General features: G+C 45.8%; 1 protein-coding gene across 1 annotated transcript in view; it reads right to left on the bottom strand.

Annotated features, from left to right (window-relative positions):
• Positions 1-16,293, bottom strand: part of dhrs11a (dehydrogenase/reductase (SDR family) member 11a) — a 31,967-nt gene that overhangs the window by 7,294 nt on the left and 8,380 nt on the right. Inside the window, exon 2 of the mRNA XM_036524084.1 lies at positions 1,303-1,512. Coding sequence (XP_036379977.1) covers positions 1,303-1,512 — 210 coding nt within the window. The remainder of the gene's footprint in view (positions 1-1,302; positions 1,513-16,293) is intronic.

Genomic DNA, 16,293 nt, shown 5'->3' with positions numbered 1-16,293 from the left:
ATGCGCCCTAAACTAACTGCATTCAAAGGTAAGGAAATTTTGAATGAATTTTACATTTTTCAACAAAGTAGGGTTAGGGTTTTAGTACAACACAATCTCATTTTCACTGCGCCTTCTTACCCTTTTTAAAACTTGACTACTTCGATTAATTTGTTTTATTCAATGCTACCACTGTATCGCAGACATCCCTTTTTTTTGTTTTTAAAAGAGTGACTTCAATATCTGAACTGAAGAGAAAAAAAAAAAGAAAACTCCAACAGATGACGGTTTCATGCGGGCAACCATGTTTGACTATGAGTGACAGCAGCCTGGTCAGCCAGGTCAGTCTATCTCACGCTGACCCTCAGTGGGGGTGGGGCGTGGCTGGAGCGTGCTCTGTGGAGCGTGCTCTGTGCTGCGCAAAGCCGGGCATGTAAGAACGCTAACACGCTTGTGTAACAGGACAGTGGCAGATGGGCAAAGCCCAGCAAGAGCCAAAGGCCACCGGGTGAGGGCTGCCGTAATCCGCATCCCTCGCCCTGGGAAGAGCGCTCGTTATCACGCCAGCGCGGCAGGACCCCGGCCCAGAGCGCGGACAGGCCTGCGAGGTGCACCCACTCCCCTCAAAGACCTGGCTGAATTAGGGATGTTTAATCAGCCACGCCAGAGCAGATGCGGGCAGGGTGGGGAGCGCTGGCTTCCAGGCTGTTAAACTAAGTGGCTGAAGATATCAGGCCCTTTAATACCTTTGTGCCATAATTCCTTGATCTGAGCTCCACAGACACGAGCCTTTTCTGTGCTGCTGCCCTACATACTGCAGAGAGATCGCACACAGGTGCGCCGACTGGCAGCGGCAGCCATGTGCATAGTGATAACGAGCCGGACTCCTGCTCCAAAGGTTGACGGTTCGACTCCCTGGTAGGGCACTGCTGTTGTACCCTTGGGCAGGGTGCTTAACCGAGACCGAGCCTCAGTGAATCTCCAGCAGTACGATTGGCTACTATAAAAAGAGTTAAATATACAAGTCGCTGTGGTTAAGCTCACCTACCAAGCAAACTAACTGAACTGAAACTGAAAGGGAGAGAATCCCTCTGTGCAGATTTGACATGAGTACAGCATGGCTTGGGCGAGAAGAGGAAATCACAGGGAGCGCTAAGACCCTCTGAATCACAGTCCTAATCCGACACCTGTTTCAGAAAAATGCCAGTCTCTGAAAGCGAGGAGGGAGCAGGAGCTCAAATCTCAGCCTCCCTCCAAACCAGTGTGTGTTTCCCAAGCAGAGATGCAGCATACGGGGCCCGGGGGGGGGTGGCGCACACTCACGTCGATCATGTTCCTCCAGCCGTCCGTCCTGCCGCTCAGCAGGGACTCGGCGCGGGCGAGGCCGGCGTTGTTGATGCACACGTCCACGCCCTGGTGCAGGGTCTTGATGGCGGAGAACATGGACAGGATCTCCTCCTCGTTGGACAGGTCGCACTTGTAGGGGATCAGGGTGCCGCTGTAGCCCGCGCTCTGACACTCAGCCGCCAGTTTCTGAAAGCCGGGAGGAAAACACCCCATTACGCTCGCAAGCAAACTCTTCCTGTGACTGGAACCAGTTGCTTTTTTCCCCACAACAGCACTATGTTACAAGTACAGCACTAATGAGTCAGTAAGTGCACAGCTTCATGCCAAACCCTATTTAATGCAATTTCTGTAAGTCAATCTGGATAAGAGCATCTGGCGAATGAATAGGTATAGATATAAATATATGCAGTTGCGTAACATAATTGGCTTTTGTGTTGAATTACAGCAGTGCGATCAATTGAGTGAGGGGCACCGTTTATTTAAGTTCTGAGCTGCAAAGGATTTAAGAAAAAGGACAAGAAATCCAGATGAACGGTGGCAGCGTAATCGTGATTGTCACAATATTCCCATTTACCGACAAAAGCTAATCAGATAGATGTGCGCCGATATTATGAGAACCGTACAGTACACACCCAGTATTGACGCAGAGCAATCGATCTGCAGAGAAACACAAGCACAGCTAAATATAAAACACTGCCAGACATGAGAAAACACAGCCCTCTCCTTCGGTGATGTCGGTTTTATGACAGGCATGATGTGAAGGCAGTGTTTAATTAGACAGAGTGCAATCACAATCCTGCCGACAAGGGCAGGGAGGCAGAGTGACTGCAGCAGAGACCGCAGGGCTGTGGTGATGCACAACAAAATTTGTGCTGGAACCCGATAAAAAAAAGAACTCTGTAAATATGCAACAAAAGCTTTTTTTATATTACACTAATGCATGTTACACTAATGCCAATGCGTGCCCGACATATAAACCCAAGTAGTTTATGACTGTGGAATTGTGGATGAAGGGAAAAAAATTCCCCTCCCTACTGCCCCATAAATTCAGACTAAACACAACACCAACCATAAAATTAAAGATATAAAAAAAGCAAGCCTTAGAAGTCAGTTTGAAGACTCTTTATTGAAGCTTATTATTTCTATTTTTCTGTTTCAGAAGACTCAACTGCAGAGCGCATTCTCACAATCAAATTATATAAAAAGGTAACAAACATGACAAATTCCACTGAGATGAGTATGCTTACTCATAAAATATTTCTGAATTACACTTAAAACTATTTTTCCATGATCAGAAAGACTGGCCTGTGAAGAGCTGGTGATGCAATTGAACTGAAGCAATACTCTGAGGTGAACGGGGCGCCCTGCACCAGACCTTGGCGGTATGGAGCACACAGATGTGGCACGGACAAACACACACAGCCTTACCTCCCTCCCCTCCGCACTCCCTAGAATCAAGACCAAACAAGTTTGTATACCAGCTGAGGCATCGGTGGAGAGGGGTTTGCGTAAACGCAGAGGCAGGAATGTGGCTGGTGATGTGCATTAGGCTCAGCTGCGGGCACTGGGCCAGGCCTGCTCAGGTTTGATGTGCGTGGCTCAAAACCAAAGAGTCTTCCGACTATCACTTCAACCCAGTTCTGTCAATTTTATTATTTTTTTTTTTTTTAGCTCCGACAGGAAGCCAAAGGAAGGCAAGAAGTCCTTTCAGGGCAAAGAAGTTTTTTTTCTCCCACACTGAACCAAAAACCTCCATTTTATGCATTATTAAAATGTTGGTTGAGAAACGTCAAATAGCCTCTAGATTAATGTGTACATGTCCTTCTTATCACTTGTGTTAAGGAAGAAAAAAAACCTCTGAAACCACCTTGTCTAAGGAATAAACTAAGCTAGCTGACCTACCTGTAACCTACGGCTAGGTGAAATACATACAGCAAGTAGGAATGTGTGAAACTACAGTGTTTGTAATGCAGTGTTGCTGGGAAGACAGTGATTACCCCTGACCACCTTGCCCTCTCCATGCGCAGGCCGCCAGCTCAACCCGCCATTGACACACACCAAGGTTTTTATTGTTTTCATCACAAATATTAGTATTAACAAGAAGAAAGTCAAAGTAAAATCTGAAACGAAAACCAAAACCCAAAACCAAAAAGCACACAGAGTGAATAGCAGCAGTCATTGCCGTCCAGGTGCCACCCTACCCGAAAAACCCTGGTCAAAACTCCCACCCAAACCTCACGCATCACTCATTTTTGAGCACCTCTGTGCAATCTCCCAAGCATTATGATGTGTGTACCATGGGAAGTGGACTGTATGAACTAAATACATCTGGAGAGCATGACTACCCTAACACTTACATAACACTTACATATTGAGGAATACCAGCACATATGTTTAGTCTGCAGAATCTGTAGACAAGTAAATGGGGGTAAACCGGCGCCAAAAACTGTAACAAGGGCAGGCAAATTGGCACTTATTTTTAAAAGGGCACCTCAGAGGATCAGGTAGCACAGGCTGACTGGTGGATTTCCCTTTTACCCTGTAGTGTGCTGACTTTAAGTGCATTGAAAGTGCACATTATCAAATTAGAGATATTCTAGTCTCCTAGTACCTACATCATGCAGCCAGCTAATTCACCATGGCACCAGGTCTACACCGCTGCCTCAGTCAGGTACATCTCCAGCTCACAGCCTCAATTCTGCTAATTTGAAACTGAGAGCAAAAAAAAACCGCTATAATAACATTACATTTTATATACACACACACACATGTGATTAGCTTTGGAGATGCACCCATCCAGGGCGACTGGAAATGCTTACAATTTTATTTGTTTCTGCAACTCATTTACCAGTTTACTTGTGCTACAACAGCTCAGTAACATTGTGTATGATACATTGTGTATGATGGGTATGCTATGGTGTCCAATCTGGGATTTAAAATCACAGCCCGCATACCGAGGGTCTGGGTACCTCACCACTGTTACTACGAAAGCGGTTTCACAGTAGTTTTGCACTGAGGCCCGAGAAGCTGAAAACTCTTCATACGATTCAGTGTATTTCAGGGTCCATCCAGATTGGAAACACAGTGCATGAGGAGAGACTTTATCACTGAGTCTGCACAGCGGACTGCATCAGCTCAGTGAATCTCCTCCTCTGGGCCTGCTGCGATCCAGCGTGTATCCTTGGGCACAGCTGCAGTGATCACGTGATGTCTAGGTCTGGTCTGCGCTCAGACAGGAGATGTGTGGGGGGAGTGCGGGGAGGGGGGTGTGTTAGGACGGGATGCCAAGGCAGTCTCAGACGCTCTGGGCTCTTATTCTGAACGGAGTGACATTTTGGACAGAGCATGACAGTGCACACAGACAGCCCCTGTGTGCTGACAGGTCACGAATGAGGCGGAGACCAACATCACAGGCCACGCATGCACGCCCACACACACACACACACACACACACACACACACACACACACACGCATATATCAGTGTCTGAAATTAGACAAACCGCTTGGAGATATCTCCGAGCATTGTTTTTTTTAAGCTCCTGCTTTGCCATTAGCAAACAAGCATATGGCATATGGCATATGATTTCTTTCACTGCTGAAGAACGAGATACCTGAAAATATAACTATAGAGTAAAAGATGAGATAAATTATGACAAGGGGTAGAGATTTACACTGAAACAGTGAGCAGAAAAAAAGAGTGTTTTCTCCACTGGTACTTTTTAGAGAGAAGAGATGCAGTATCTCCTCTAGTTCTGGTACCTGGGCAGCTGCAGATGAGAGCACCGGGAGAGAGCACACGTTCACAGCTCTAGTGGCAGTACGTGCACTCCACAGCCAGTCCCAGCACTGCAGACCCAACAATGGGAGTTCCCTTTGTGCACCATGCATTCTGCCAGCCTGGGGCCGGCGTCAACGTGAAGCAGACTTGCGGGAGGGGGGGGGTGACTGCGCGCGGACTCTGCGCCAGGCAGCGTACTCAGTGCAGACTGGCGAGGGCTGAATGCCGCTTCTCCCTTTTGTGAGCTGGGACTGAAGTGGGGGCGCAATAGCTCCAAAAGGGGAACACAGCCCCGGATTTTCGGCCAGGGGAGGAGTGTCAATCACACAGCATGTGATCTGGAGCTCTGGCTCAGAGGCTCGTCTTGTTTGTGTTCCCATAGGAGCACCACTGTCAAGGCATTGGTCACACTTCTCCATGGAGCCGAGCGCCAACACACACACACACACGCATGGATGCACACAAGAGGGCAATGAGGTCATATACCATTGAGAAATTGGCACCCAGGTTTGGTGAATCTCATTATTTCTTGGCTTGGTAGGCAAAATTACTGAGCCCCGTATGATTCATAACTGCAGCAAGTCCATCTGTAAAGACAGTTTTGAACTGAACCATTAAACATTATCAACAACCTCAAAGCAATGCCTCTCTAATTCAGGTAGAGAAACAGAGACAGAGGCATGTATTGTAGATTTCTGGTGAAATAAACCATGGGTCTCAGTCTCTGATAACGAGGCATATTCCAAGCCCCCTCTAGGCTTAACTGGAATTGACATTTACAATTAGAGTTAAAGGTAAAATAAAACATGACAAGCGGCAGTTTTACATCAAAGTACACAATGTAGGAAGAGAGCGCTCAACTGGTAAAATTTAGACAAGTTGCCACATTTGGCCAGCCTTCTCTAGGTCTAATCGACAGCCTGGTCATTGACGCCTTCCACCCCAACCTTTACATCTAATGTGACAGAGGAGAAGAGAAATAACCGCGGACGAGCCTCAAAACAAAACTCGAATCACCACTTCTGAGCCTCTGTACCTGTTTGCCTCACAGCACTGAGGGGACAGGAGGACACAGGGGGGGAGAGAGACTACAGAGCGACCAGGGTCACTCTGGATCAAATCACACACAGGCACTAATCCAGGCCGGCCTCTTATGTAAGGCAGGCAGTACAGAAGCTGCTATCACTGGCCTGCCCAGTAAATCATTTTAAACATATTTTTATTATCAGTAACTCATTTACAAGATAATGAATAATACATTGCAAACGCATAATTGTCCACTCTTTTGCCATTGGTGACACCTGTATACATGTGTATGAAAAATGAAGGCTCTGCCCTGTTTAAGTACTAGCGGGGCTATCAGTAGAAACACCGCTGATAAAATGTCAATCAATGATACAGTTCAAATAAGGCAGAAAGGGTCTAAATGAATTTGGTTTCAAACAGGAGAGGAGCCTCACCACGCCTTAGAAGCCTCAAGACAACTGAGGAATTGCATTACGTACCGATGACTGGGCACGGATTTGTTCCTGCCATTTGCAAGTAGGCTATACAAAGCAGGGTGGTGCGGTTAAAAAGAGTGTCCATGAGACTATTTTAGGCATTGGTCACAAAATCCTTTCCCCCGCCCTGTCTCTTTTAAGCACCTGTAACACACAATGCAATTCGGCTTGTCACATTGCATTTCTGTCCTCATTACCAGAGCTGTTGTGCTGAGCTGACAAAACAGAAAGTGTGAGAGAGAGAAAGAGTGTGTGTGTGTGTGTGTGTATGTGTGTGTATGTGTGTGTATGTGTGTGTGTGTGTGTGTGTGTGTGTGTGTGTGGGTGTGTGTGTGGGTGGGTTCTGTGGGAGAGACAGAAAGACATGGGAGGGGAAGGGAAGTACGTAGAGAGAGAAAGAGTGAAAGAAAGAAAGGACAAAAGAGAGAAAAATTAATGGTTGACACCTTGAGATGCGATAAAGAGGTAGAGAGAGAGAGAGAGGGGAGGGGAGAGTGTGAAAAAGAGAAAGTGAAAGAGTGATGGGGGACAGATATCAGTGCAGGATCCTGCTGTGATCTGAAGGGGGGGGGGGGTCTCTGGTAAAGAAAAGGAAGTTCCTGCCTTTGTTAAAATTGAAACTGGATCGACCCCATCGTTACCACGCTTTTAACCTCATTTCAGTACCGCAACCACACCACTGCAGCTCCTTGTGTAACATGCATCACACATCCCAATCAACTGCTTATAGGTGACATTTTCTTCCAGACTAACAAGTGCTCCATTTTCATTAAAAACACCAAAGGCCTGAAAAACAATTTTACCAATTTACATTCAAAAGCTGTGGAGAAATATTTTTAACCTTCCAGGCCAAGCACTAGAACCTTCTTGGCCACTGCACCACAGAAAGTGACACTTCGTTTGAAGTCAAGAATATCAGAACTGCTTCACAAAAGAAGATTAGCTATCATATCTGCACTGAAACATCGTGAAAAACTGTTGTAGTAAAACAGATTCAGGGCTAAAATGGACATGTGTCTGACCATTTTCTAAGCAGCATTCTGTCAGTGTAATTAATTTTCTTTAGCATATCAGAACCCAGTTTTGTTCTTTGCACTAAATTAAAGAGACATAATAAAAGTGACATAAATGATAGATGACTATGAAGCTAGATATACGAAATCCCTCTGATCCTCATCCATAAACTCACCAGAACTTATTTTGTGTATTTAATACACTCAGAATCACTTCTGACTTTTCCACCCTTGTTGAATCATGCCGAAAACTTGAGCCACAAGTGCAAATGTGCTGTGGGGTACACTCTGGGTGGTCAGTCTGCAAGAATGACTTTAAAAAAAAAAAATTGCCCTCCTCTAAACTGAGCTGTCATCTGGTGTGGCGATGACAGCGCCCCCCTGGGCGCCCGTCTCTGTCTCGACGTCCACCGCGGTGTTGCGACCACACATTTCACAAAATCTCTCCCAGGGCATGCGTAGGCACATGCACATGTTTGGCTGAATTATCGCTTGTGTAATGTCTAGCACTTGCTAGAAAATAGGAAGAGATATGTACTGTAGAGGATTTTATTATTTTTTTTTTTACTAAGATACCAATATCTTTTTTCATCGCAAATGCCTCACTCTTCACGTCTTTCAAACTGTAAGGTGCATTTATGACATTCATGACTCAGGAGGTACATGTGATTCGCTCACCAGCGCAGCCTCCTTCACTCATTAGCCAGGCCTTTTACACTCGCCAGCCTCGCCTCTTTTGCAAGCCAGCCAAGCCTGTTTCACTTAGTGTCTATCGCTTGCTGGCCTAGCCTCTTTCACTCACTAGCAGATGCAGGCTGTTTCTATATTTTTCAAAATATTCAAAGGTCCATTCATTTGTGAGTGACAAAGATGACCTGAGATTCTTCACGCCCTCAGACTGTAAGCTTCCAGCCACAATTAAACAGATCTGCCCTGACAGGATTTAATGGCGCAGAACGAGACAGGAACCTGCACACCAAACGCCCACACTTAAGCTTCAGCAACAAGCCGGTGGCAGAAGTACCGCAGCAGTGGACTTTTACATTGAGTGGTTCCGGATGATTGCAGGTACACTTAGTACTGAAGGACACAGAAGATTACAAGGACTTTCATAAGATTAGGCTGATATATGAAAGGATGACGTCATAATGGAGCTGATCACAAACCTGACTGTCTGTGTCTGGGCGTGTCCTGCATTGCAGTCCAAAGGTTGTGACTATATTTTACTGCATTGATTCCTGTAATCATAGATCTTTGTAATATGGCAGTAAATGATTATTACACATTGGTTGCTGTCATGCTGAATAATGATTCAACATATAATGTGTACGGTATCTCAAAAAGGGCATGACTGTATAAGGTACGAGGCCCCACCAACCTATGACTTGGCGGATGACACACCTGCCATCCCAATATCATTAATGGGCAAAAAGTAGTTAGCCAGACCCCAAGCCAAAGGCACATGCTCCAGAAACTAGAATGTAGCACTACGAAGCACCAAGGGAAATACAGAAAAATACAGCGTAGAGTCAAGTAAAAAAAAAAACATCCCATTCATAATTTGCTGACTCTGAACTGTTACTACATTTTGTGACACATCCAGCAGTCACGACAGTGCCCTTCGCTGGGTGTTGTGTAATAGTGGAGTAACCAGTATGGCAAGGTTTCCTTTAACCTTGCACAGAACAGGCAGCTTTCATAGCGACAAAGGTTTACTATAAACACACAACAGCCCACGATTTCATGAACTCTTTGTGGCCATTGCTTTTAGCCACAGGCTAAGAGTCCAGAGAGGTGCAGTTTGAAAGCAGTCAACAACATGCATGTCACTACAAGGAGTGGCATGCATGAGCGGAAAATGTCAGACAGTGTCCTATCCCTGTTCCTGTTCAGTGTCCCTGGTACCTGTTCAATCTGCCTATAGAGTGGAGTTACGTGCAGTACCAGGCTGTGATTTGTATGGTGAAAACATCAAAGCACAGCTGTCTACACACTGCATGCTTTTACTTTTCATTCCACTCCGCTCCGCCAGCTACCTGGTTGGACTGGATTTGCTCAGTTCTGCAGGCTTCCCCTTAATACCTTATATGTGTATGACACCATTGGGGTGTGCCAGCAGATTCCAAATCAGGAATCAGTACGTTATGAGGTTGTGTAATTAACCCACATGTATATATACATACACAGTTTACATAATGTTTATTAGCCACTTATCTGTATCAATCTGTAAGAGCGATTACATGTGGAGTAGTCACACGTTATTCTTATTAAGCTTTCTCTTAGTTGGGTTGACGGAATAATGGTAAACCAAGCTAAATTAGATTGTAAACCGCTTGCCAGCTGGACTGCATGATGGGAACTTTTCACTGCTTGTCTGTTTGACAGCCTCACCAGGGTAAAATAGGAGCCGATGCCAATGCGCCGGGAGCACACTGTGCTGAATGAACAGGATCACATCACTCACGCGGCACGCATAAGACTCATTCCTATGACATCCTGCAAGTGTGTGGAATGTCTTAATTAGAAACCCCGTGGTCAAGCCCTGCCTTCTGGAACAGAAGAATGTTACCCGGACAGACCCAGCAGCAGGAAGGGAGAGCGTCTGTCTCAGCCGCCTGCCTCTCTGCAGGGAATTATCAAGGCAGCGGTGATCACGTGTGGCTCAAACACGTTAGGGCCGGAAAGGCAGAGAAGCAGTCGCACGCAGAGCACCATGCTTACAGGCAGATTCCACTACTCCCCCCCCTGAAAGTGGGCTGATGCCATTCCAAAGGACCCAGGATGCCCTCTGTATGGCGGACTCATGTGACGTGCCATTTAAACACCTGACCGCTGTTCTGTCAGGCGGGCGTCTCACCGATTTCAGCGCCACTCGCAGCATCCGCCATGGGCCAGGGGAATGCTGGGACACGACAGGCACCCGGCTCCCCTCCCATCGCGTGAAAACGGTCTCGTGAAATTTTAAGGTCGCGTCAAAGACACCGTCCACACCCCCAGCACACATGCAGCAGACAGTCCAAACCCTGGGGAAGTCTGACGGCAAGGAACTGGAAATGGCCCCCGGGGGAAAGTGCAAGTCTCACTTACTTTATAGCTGTGCACTTCAACATACAGTGGCTCGATTTACAATCCGTGCACCACTCCTCTGGCTTTCCGAGTCAGACTTGACATCTGCTTCTGGGTAGCACTGCTATGATTGTTGGGAGCTGAGAGTTGTTAAAATAGCATTCCTGCCGTTTTCAATAATAGGGATGACAACATATTCCCCATTACCAAAATGTTCTTACCACCAGTGGATTATGCCATTTCTTCTTTAGGAATTTATTAAGGGACCACTACAGGAATTATCCTGGATTAACATGTAAGCCCTTTACAAACGTTTATTTATATATTTATATAACATACTTGAATGTCAGCATTAGGAGACGTTCCAGTATTCAGGATGGGTAGCGATTTAGGTCCCTAAAAACCCAATTGATTTTCATCTGCCATCCGTCTTTGGCTCAGTCTCCAGTCTTGTGTGCATCTGGCTCTAACCTCTGGGCATGTAACTTCACGCAGTCACAGCCACATCCCTTGGTGAAATACCTGATGGAGCCAAAGTGTCCTGAAGGCAGGCATTTATTCATTATAAAGTCTGGCATAGCTCTCAAACACAGCCCAGTGCACAGGTGCTCTTTATTTTTTTTTTGCCTTAAAACTTTGCCTTTCACTTAAAAGTCAGGAAACGCGGACCATGTGACACACCAAAGCTTTACCAGAGGTGCTGCCGCTGTCTGGGGGCAGAGGCAGGTAAAGAGTACTTTTTCTCTCCGGAAAAGAAGTTAATGTCAAAAACAAGATGCAAACAACTGACTGTCCTGGATCCCTGCAGGAAGCCCTCTTTATGTCACAAAACAGCTTCCCAGAAATGACAGCCTCAGACAGGACGGCGCAGTGGGAGAGGGCACAGTAAGAACTCTCTGGGGGCTTTCCCGGCCTACCCCTGAAAAGACTGACCTTTTCTGTCAATTTGGTAACGAGTGGGCAGCTTACTGCCCAGCCTCTCACACACCATGACCTCCCAGTCATGCCTGCACAGAGAACGGCACAGAAACTGTAAGCGTATCTGTCATTGCAAACAGATTTGCATCGGCTGTCCTCTGGTGATCGAAATCCTTGCCACACGAGATTTTCTAAATCACGTAATCACATCAACGAGGCCACAATATTCACAGTTCTGCAAAGTGGATGTCTTTTATTACATATCAAAGTCACAAACATTTTAAAATCTGGAAACCCTGGCATTTGTTACTTAATCCTAAAGGTGCTGTAGGGAGTATCAGTCTGGAAGGTTCCGTGGCAGCAGGAGCACGCTTCATACAGATATAGCGTGCACATTGAAAGCACTCCCACATATGGGCTTTCAACCGCTCCACTCCATATAGAGATGCTACAACACCTCAGGCATTCTAAACTCTGCGTGGATGATCAATCACTACAGTGAATCTCAATTCCGAGGGCACGCAAGTCCACACCCTGAGTAGGATAAAGCTCAACCTAATAATGGGCTTTGGTCGAGTATACAATTCATGTACAGAGGGCTTTAAACACCCCAGTTGGAAGCAGAGAAAACACCCAATTCTGTGACTATGAAATCTGATTATAACATTTGCAGGAGATGTATATATCCACATTGTATATACAACTGCACAAACTTTTACAAGGCACCATATACACATGGAAAAAGAATGTACCTTTTAAAGCAACGGTCACAAACTGAGTCTGTGTGTGCTATGGGCATTAAGTGCAACATCATACAGTAAATAAGTAATTTCCCTTGCATGGCAGCACTGAGATTGTTTTGATATGATGTGATTCAGAAACTCATAAACACATAATTACCTCAGCCAACAACATCATACATGACTCCAACGTTCAGGCTGAGGCTCTGGGAAAGCAATCCATTTGCATTTATCTCCTTGCAGGTGTGCATCTGTAATGGTATCATGTTGCTTCATGGGAAAGAAACCAATTTTCACAGGAAAATGCTATCAGGAGAGATTCAAACAGGGGTTTGTCAGCATACCACGGTACCAAAATACAAACAGTGCAGAGCCCATTAACTCAAGGACAAAGCAGTAACCAGGGCAAAAAATTTATGGGGGAAAAAAAGAATAAGCTGAGGCAGAGTTTTTCCCCCCAGTTCTCTGAGCATTACAGCAGCATTTTACAGATAGGGGTTATGATAACGATCTGTTTAAATGCATTTTACATTCTGACTAATGGCAGACTCAACACATGACCCTCCGTGATATCCAGCCTGCTGTCACATCTGAGTCACCCAGCAGCTCCATGGTAACAGCTTACGGAGACAAACCCACATGAAAAACAACATGCACACACACCAGCCAGAGGTATGACCTTGTCACCACCTTGACTTTCCTCGGGAGTGGATCTGAAATGAACAATATGCTGTGACAAGCCATCCTATTGTTTCACAACTCCAGTTAAGCAGGAAACTTATTATTCATAACCACCATAAGCAAAATCTGGGTCTGTTGAGGCAACTCTTGTTTTAAATAACCTTATGTTACTCCAATAAAGCAGCATTTCTCACAAATGTGAAACTAATAATCAATGACCTGACATTTGGTTATTTTACAGCTGGCCATTTGAGTCAACACATAAAAGATAAAAACCAAAAAAAAAAAAAGAACGCAAAATGGAAAACTTCAAGGTTTGGATTTTCAAAGGGCCTTTTGAGAGCAAATTCAAGGGGACATACTTTACAATTAGGTCATGGTATCATTAAGATTTTATCAAAACCAGTACCAATATTACCACTGCGTAACAATACCAGTAACAAAAACTACCGTACATCTCCCAGACAAGGAACAAACTTGCGCTGTGAATGATTATATTTTGGAACTTTAAAAAAGTGAAGCCACACTTTGGACTGCTTATGCCTCCGCCCACACCTACATCGTAGACAGGCAGCAAACGGTAAACAAACAGATTATACCAGATGTTGAATTCACTGTAAACAAGAAACTGTACTAATGGTTAGGTGGTTGTGACACATGCGTTTTAGTCTGGTTTATAGGCACAGGTATAGCAAATTTTGATATGATTTAGCCTGGTTTTTCCCACCATAAAACTAACAGTATCTGTGGTGAACCAAGATCCGGGACACACCCCTACTAAAAGGCCTTGTTATTGAGCAAATCATTGGGGGGGGGGGGGGGGGGGGGAGAGGGGGGGGGGGGCATAAATAGGGACAGACAGTGACAGGGAAAGAGAGAGACAGAGACAGGGACAGACAGAGAGGGGAGGGAGGGAGAGACAGAGAGAAGGAGAGACAGCCAGAGAGGGAGAGTGCAAGTGCGCAAGTGAGCGAGTGAGTGAGATCACTCTTCACAGGCCTGACCGACTTCAGAGCCACTGCTTGGTTAAACTACTCACCATAAAACAAGCTGCCCCTGGCTGTCAGCCCAGACGTACTGATGAATGAGATAGCCAGTCACTCGATTGGCACCAACCGGGGCTTTAGTCTCACGCAGATACAATGAGTGGCAACAAGCGATGGGATTCATTAGCAACTGGCATCATCGATCGCCACAGGAGTGGAAGGAAAAAAAAAACAAACCAGCTGGCACAGCAACACTATTTATACATGACTGAAGACTTTTTAAGCATCACACTGAGCTGTAAATCTAAATCTGACGTGTCCAGTAACCCTTCCCATCAGACCACACGGAGGGAGCGGACATAGCAGTAGCTATTTCTGAAGGGTGACAGATCTCCACGTTTTATTCAAGATGATCCGCTGATCTTTCCATCAAATCGCTTTGCTGCGTGGTTTCCAAACAATCCTGCGACAAAAATAGTAAGCAGGTTTCGACCACGATCCCAAAAAGTTTCACAATGTAAAACACACAATGGAGCTTACTAAGGCCGCACCCTTCACATTTTTCCATTGAAAATCTGCTGTTGTAAAAACACCAATGAATTTAGCTGACCACTACGAAGTGGTCAAAATATAGCCTCGCACTCTAAAAATGGTCCCCGATAAAGCGTTTTGTCACTTTAAACTTGCTCAGTGCAGACTCATTTAGAACACAGTGGTGGTTTCTCAAAATGTCACATTTTAATTAATGGTGCTTGGCAGGGTTTTAAGCTTCAGCCGAGTGATTTCAAAGTGTGATTTACGGCTCTGGGGAGCTTTGGGGGTCTCCAGAGAGAGGAGCCGCTGGAATTCCCTAACAATGGCGGGAGGAGGACTTCACTCCACAGCGCTCAGCTGCCTGTGCTTCAAAAAAAAGAGAAGAGTCTTCATCATCAGATGTTACTAAAGAAAAGGGGCCTCAGCACACAGATATAATGTACTATAGGCACCTTGCAAAGACAGACTGCACATTACAGGGCCCATTACACAGCTGCACACACCCAAAAGGGTAACTTGCCACAGCCTCTCCTCACGAGACTAAACGAAAGAACCACAATATCCCCATGGCTACAACACTGTGCATAAATTAATTAAGAAGCGATGACACCAAAAAGCCTGTTAGGCCATTTGCAATCATCAGATACCCACAGCAAGTTCTCATTTCCATTATGGCAGAAGAAGCGGAAGATGAAACCCTCTCGTTACAAAGCGCTGTAGAGAGCTGGGCTCAGAGGGACACGTGTTACAGAGGCGCCCTTTTCTGGGGTCACATGCTAAAAGATGCAAGGTAGACACAGACTGATTAGTTGCAACAGGAGCAACAAATCAAATCACTACTTTATGCTGGTTTCATAGTATTTTATGGTAACTATAATGGATAGTCTATATCCATAAATCAGTGTCATCTGCAGCCATACCACTCCGAAACTTTCTCCTGCCTTACAGGTGAAGCCAACCATGGTAAGGCTTGGTTAGTGTTTAGATGCAAGATCCCTGGGACAGCCACGTGACTGCTTGTAATGATGTCAGTGAGCCAGTGGGGGGCAGTCTCCTTTGGGACCGGGCGGACGACCAGTGCCCTAGTGCAGTAATATGGACACTGTGCTATAGCATATTGTTATCAGGGCGATATGCTAAACCAAGGTCCTGACTCACAGTGTTCATTAGGGAGCCCTGTGGAACCTACCTCAGAAGACTAGGGGGTTCCCTATTGTCCTGATGCAATTACTAATGGCCATGTAATCATCCTCCAGTGTAGCTGGCCACAATAAAGCTCTCCCTCTCCATCCCAACTGATGTAAGTGTGGTAAGTGTTTGGGCAGAAAATGGCTGACGTGAATCACCCAGGTGGGTGCCACGCATTAGTGGAGGATAAGGTGAGTCACCCCTTTCACTCTAAAGGGCTCTGAGAACGTTGAAAGGCGCTATATAAATGGAATCCATTGTTAAATACAGAGACGCGTGGTGGGGGACACTGCTGCGCTGGCTTTGCGCCGACGAGAGAGATAATCAAATTCAGAAGGTGGCTCACAGATGGCGGCTGGACCGCAGTCAGAACTCAAGAGCAAGAGCGCACATCTCCTCATGTCATCAGCTCCCCTCCCGATAAAGGTCAGCAGTACAGCACCCCAGAACTATGCATGGTCTGTGGATCAAACCGCAATCCTCCCCTCATCCCGGCTTTGGTTCCACATACTGCTCGCACATTTTCTCAGAACTGTCAGATCTTAAAACAAGCAGTCAG

The sequence above is a fragment of the Megalops cyprinoides genome, chromosome 3 (assembly GCF_013368585.1).
Source record: "Megalops cyprinoides isolate fMegCyp1 chromosome 3, fMegCyp1.pri, whole genome shotgun sequence".
In the NCBI taxonomy this organism is placed as follows: domain Eukaryota; kingdom Metazoa; phylum Chordata; class Actinopteri; order Elopiformes; family Megalopidae; genus Megalops; species Megalops cyprinoides.
Note: the sequence above shows the minus strand (reverse complement) of the source record. Positions and strands in the feature narration are given on the sequence as shown.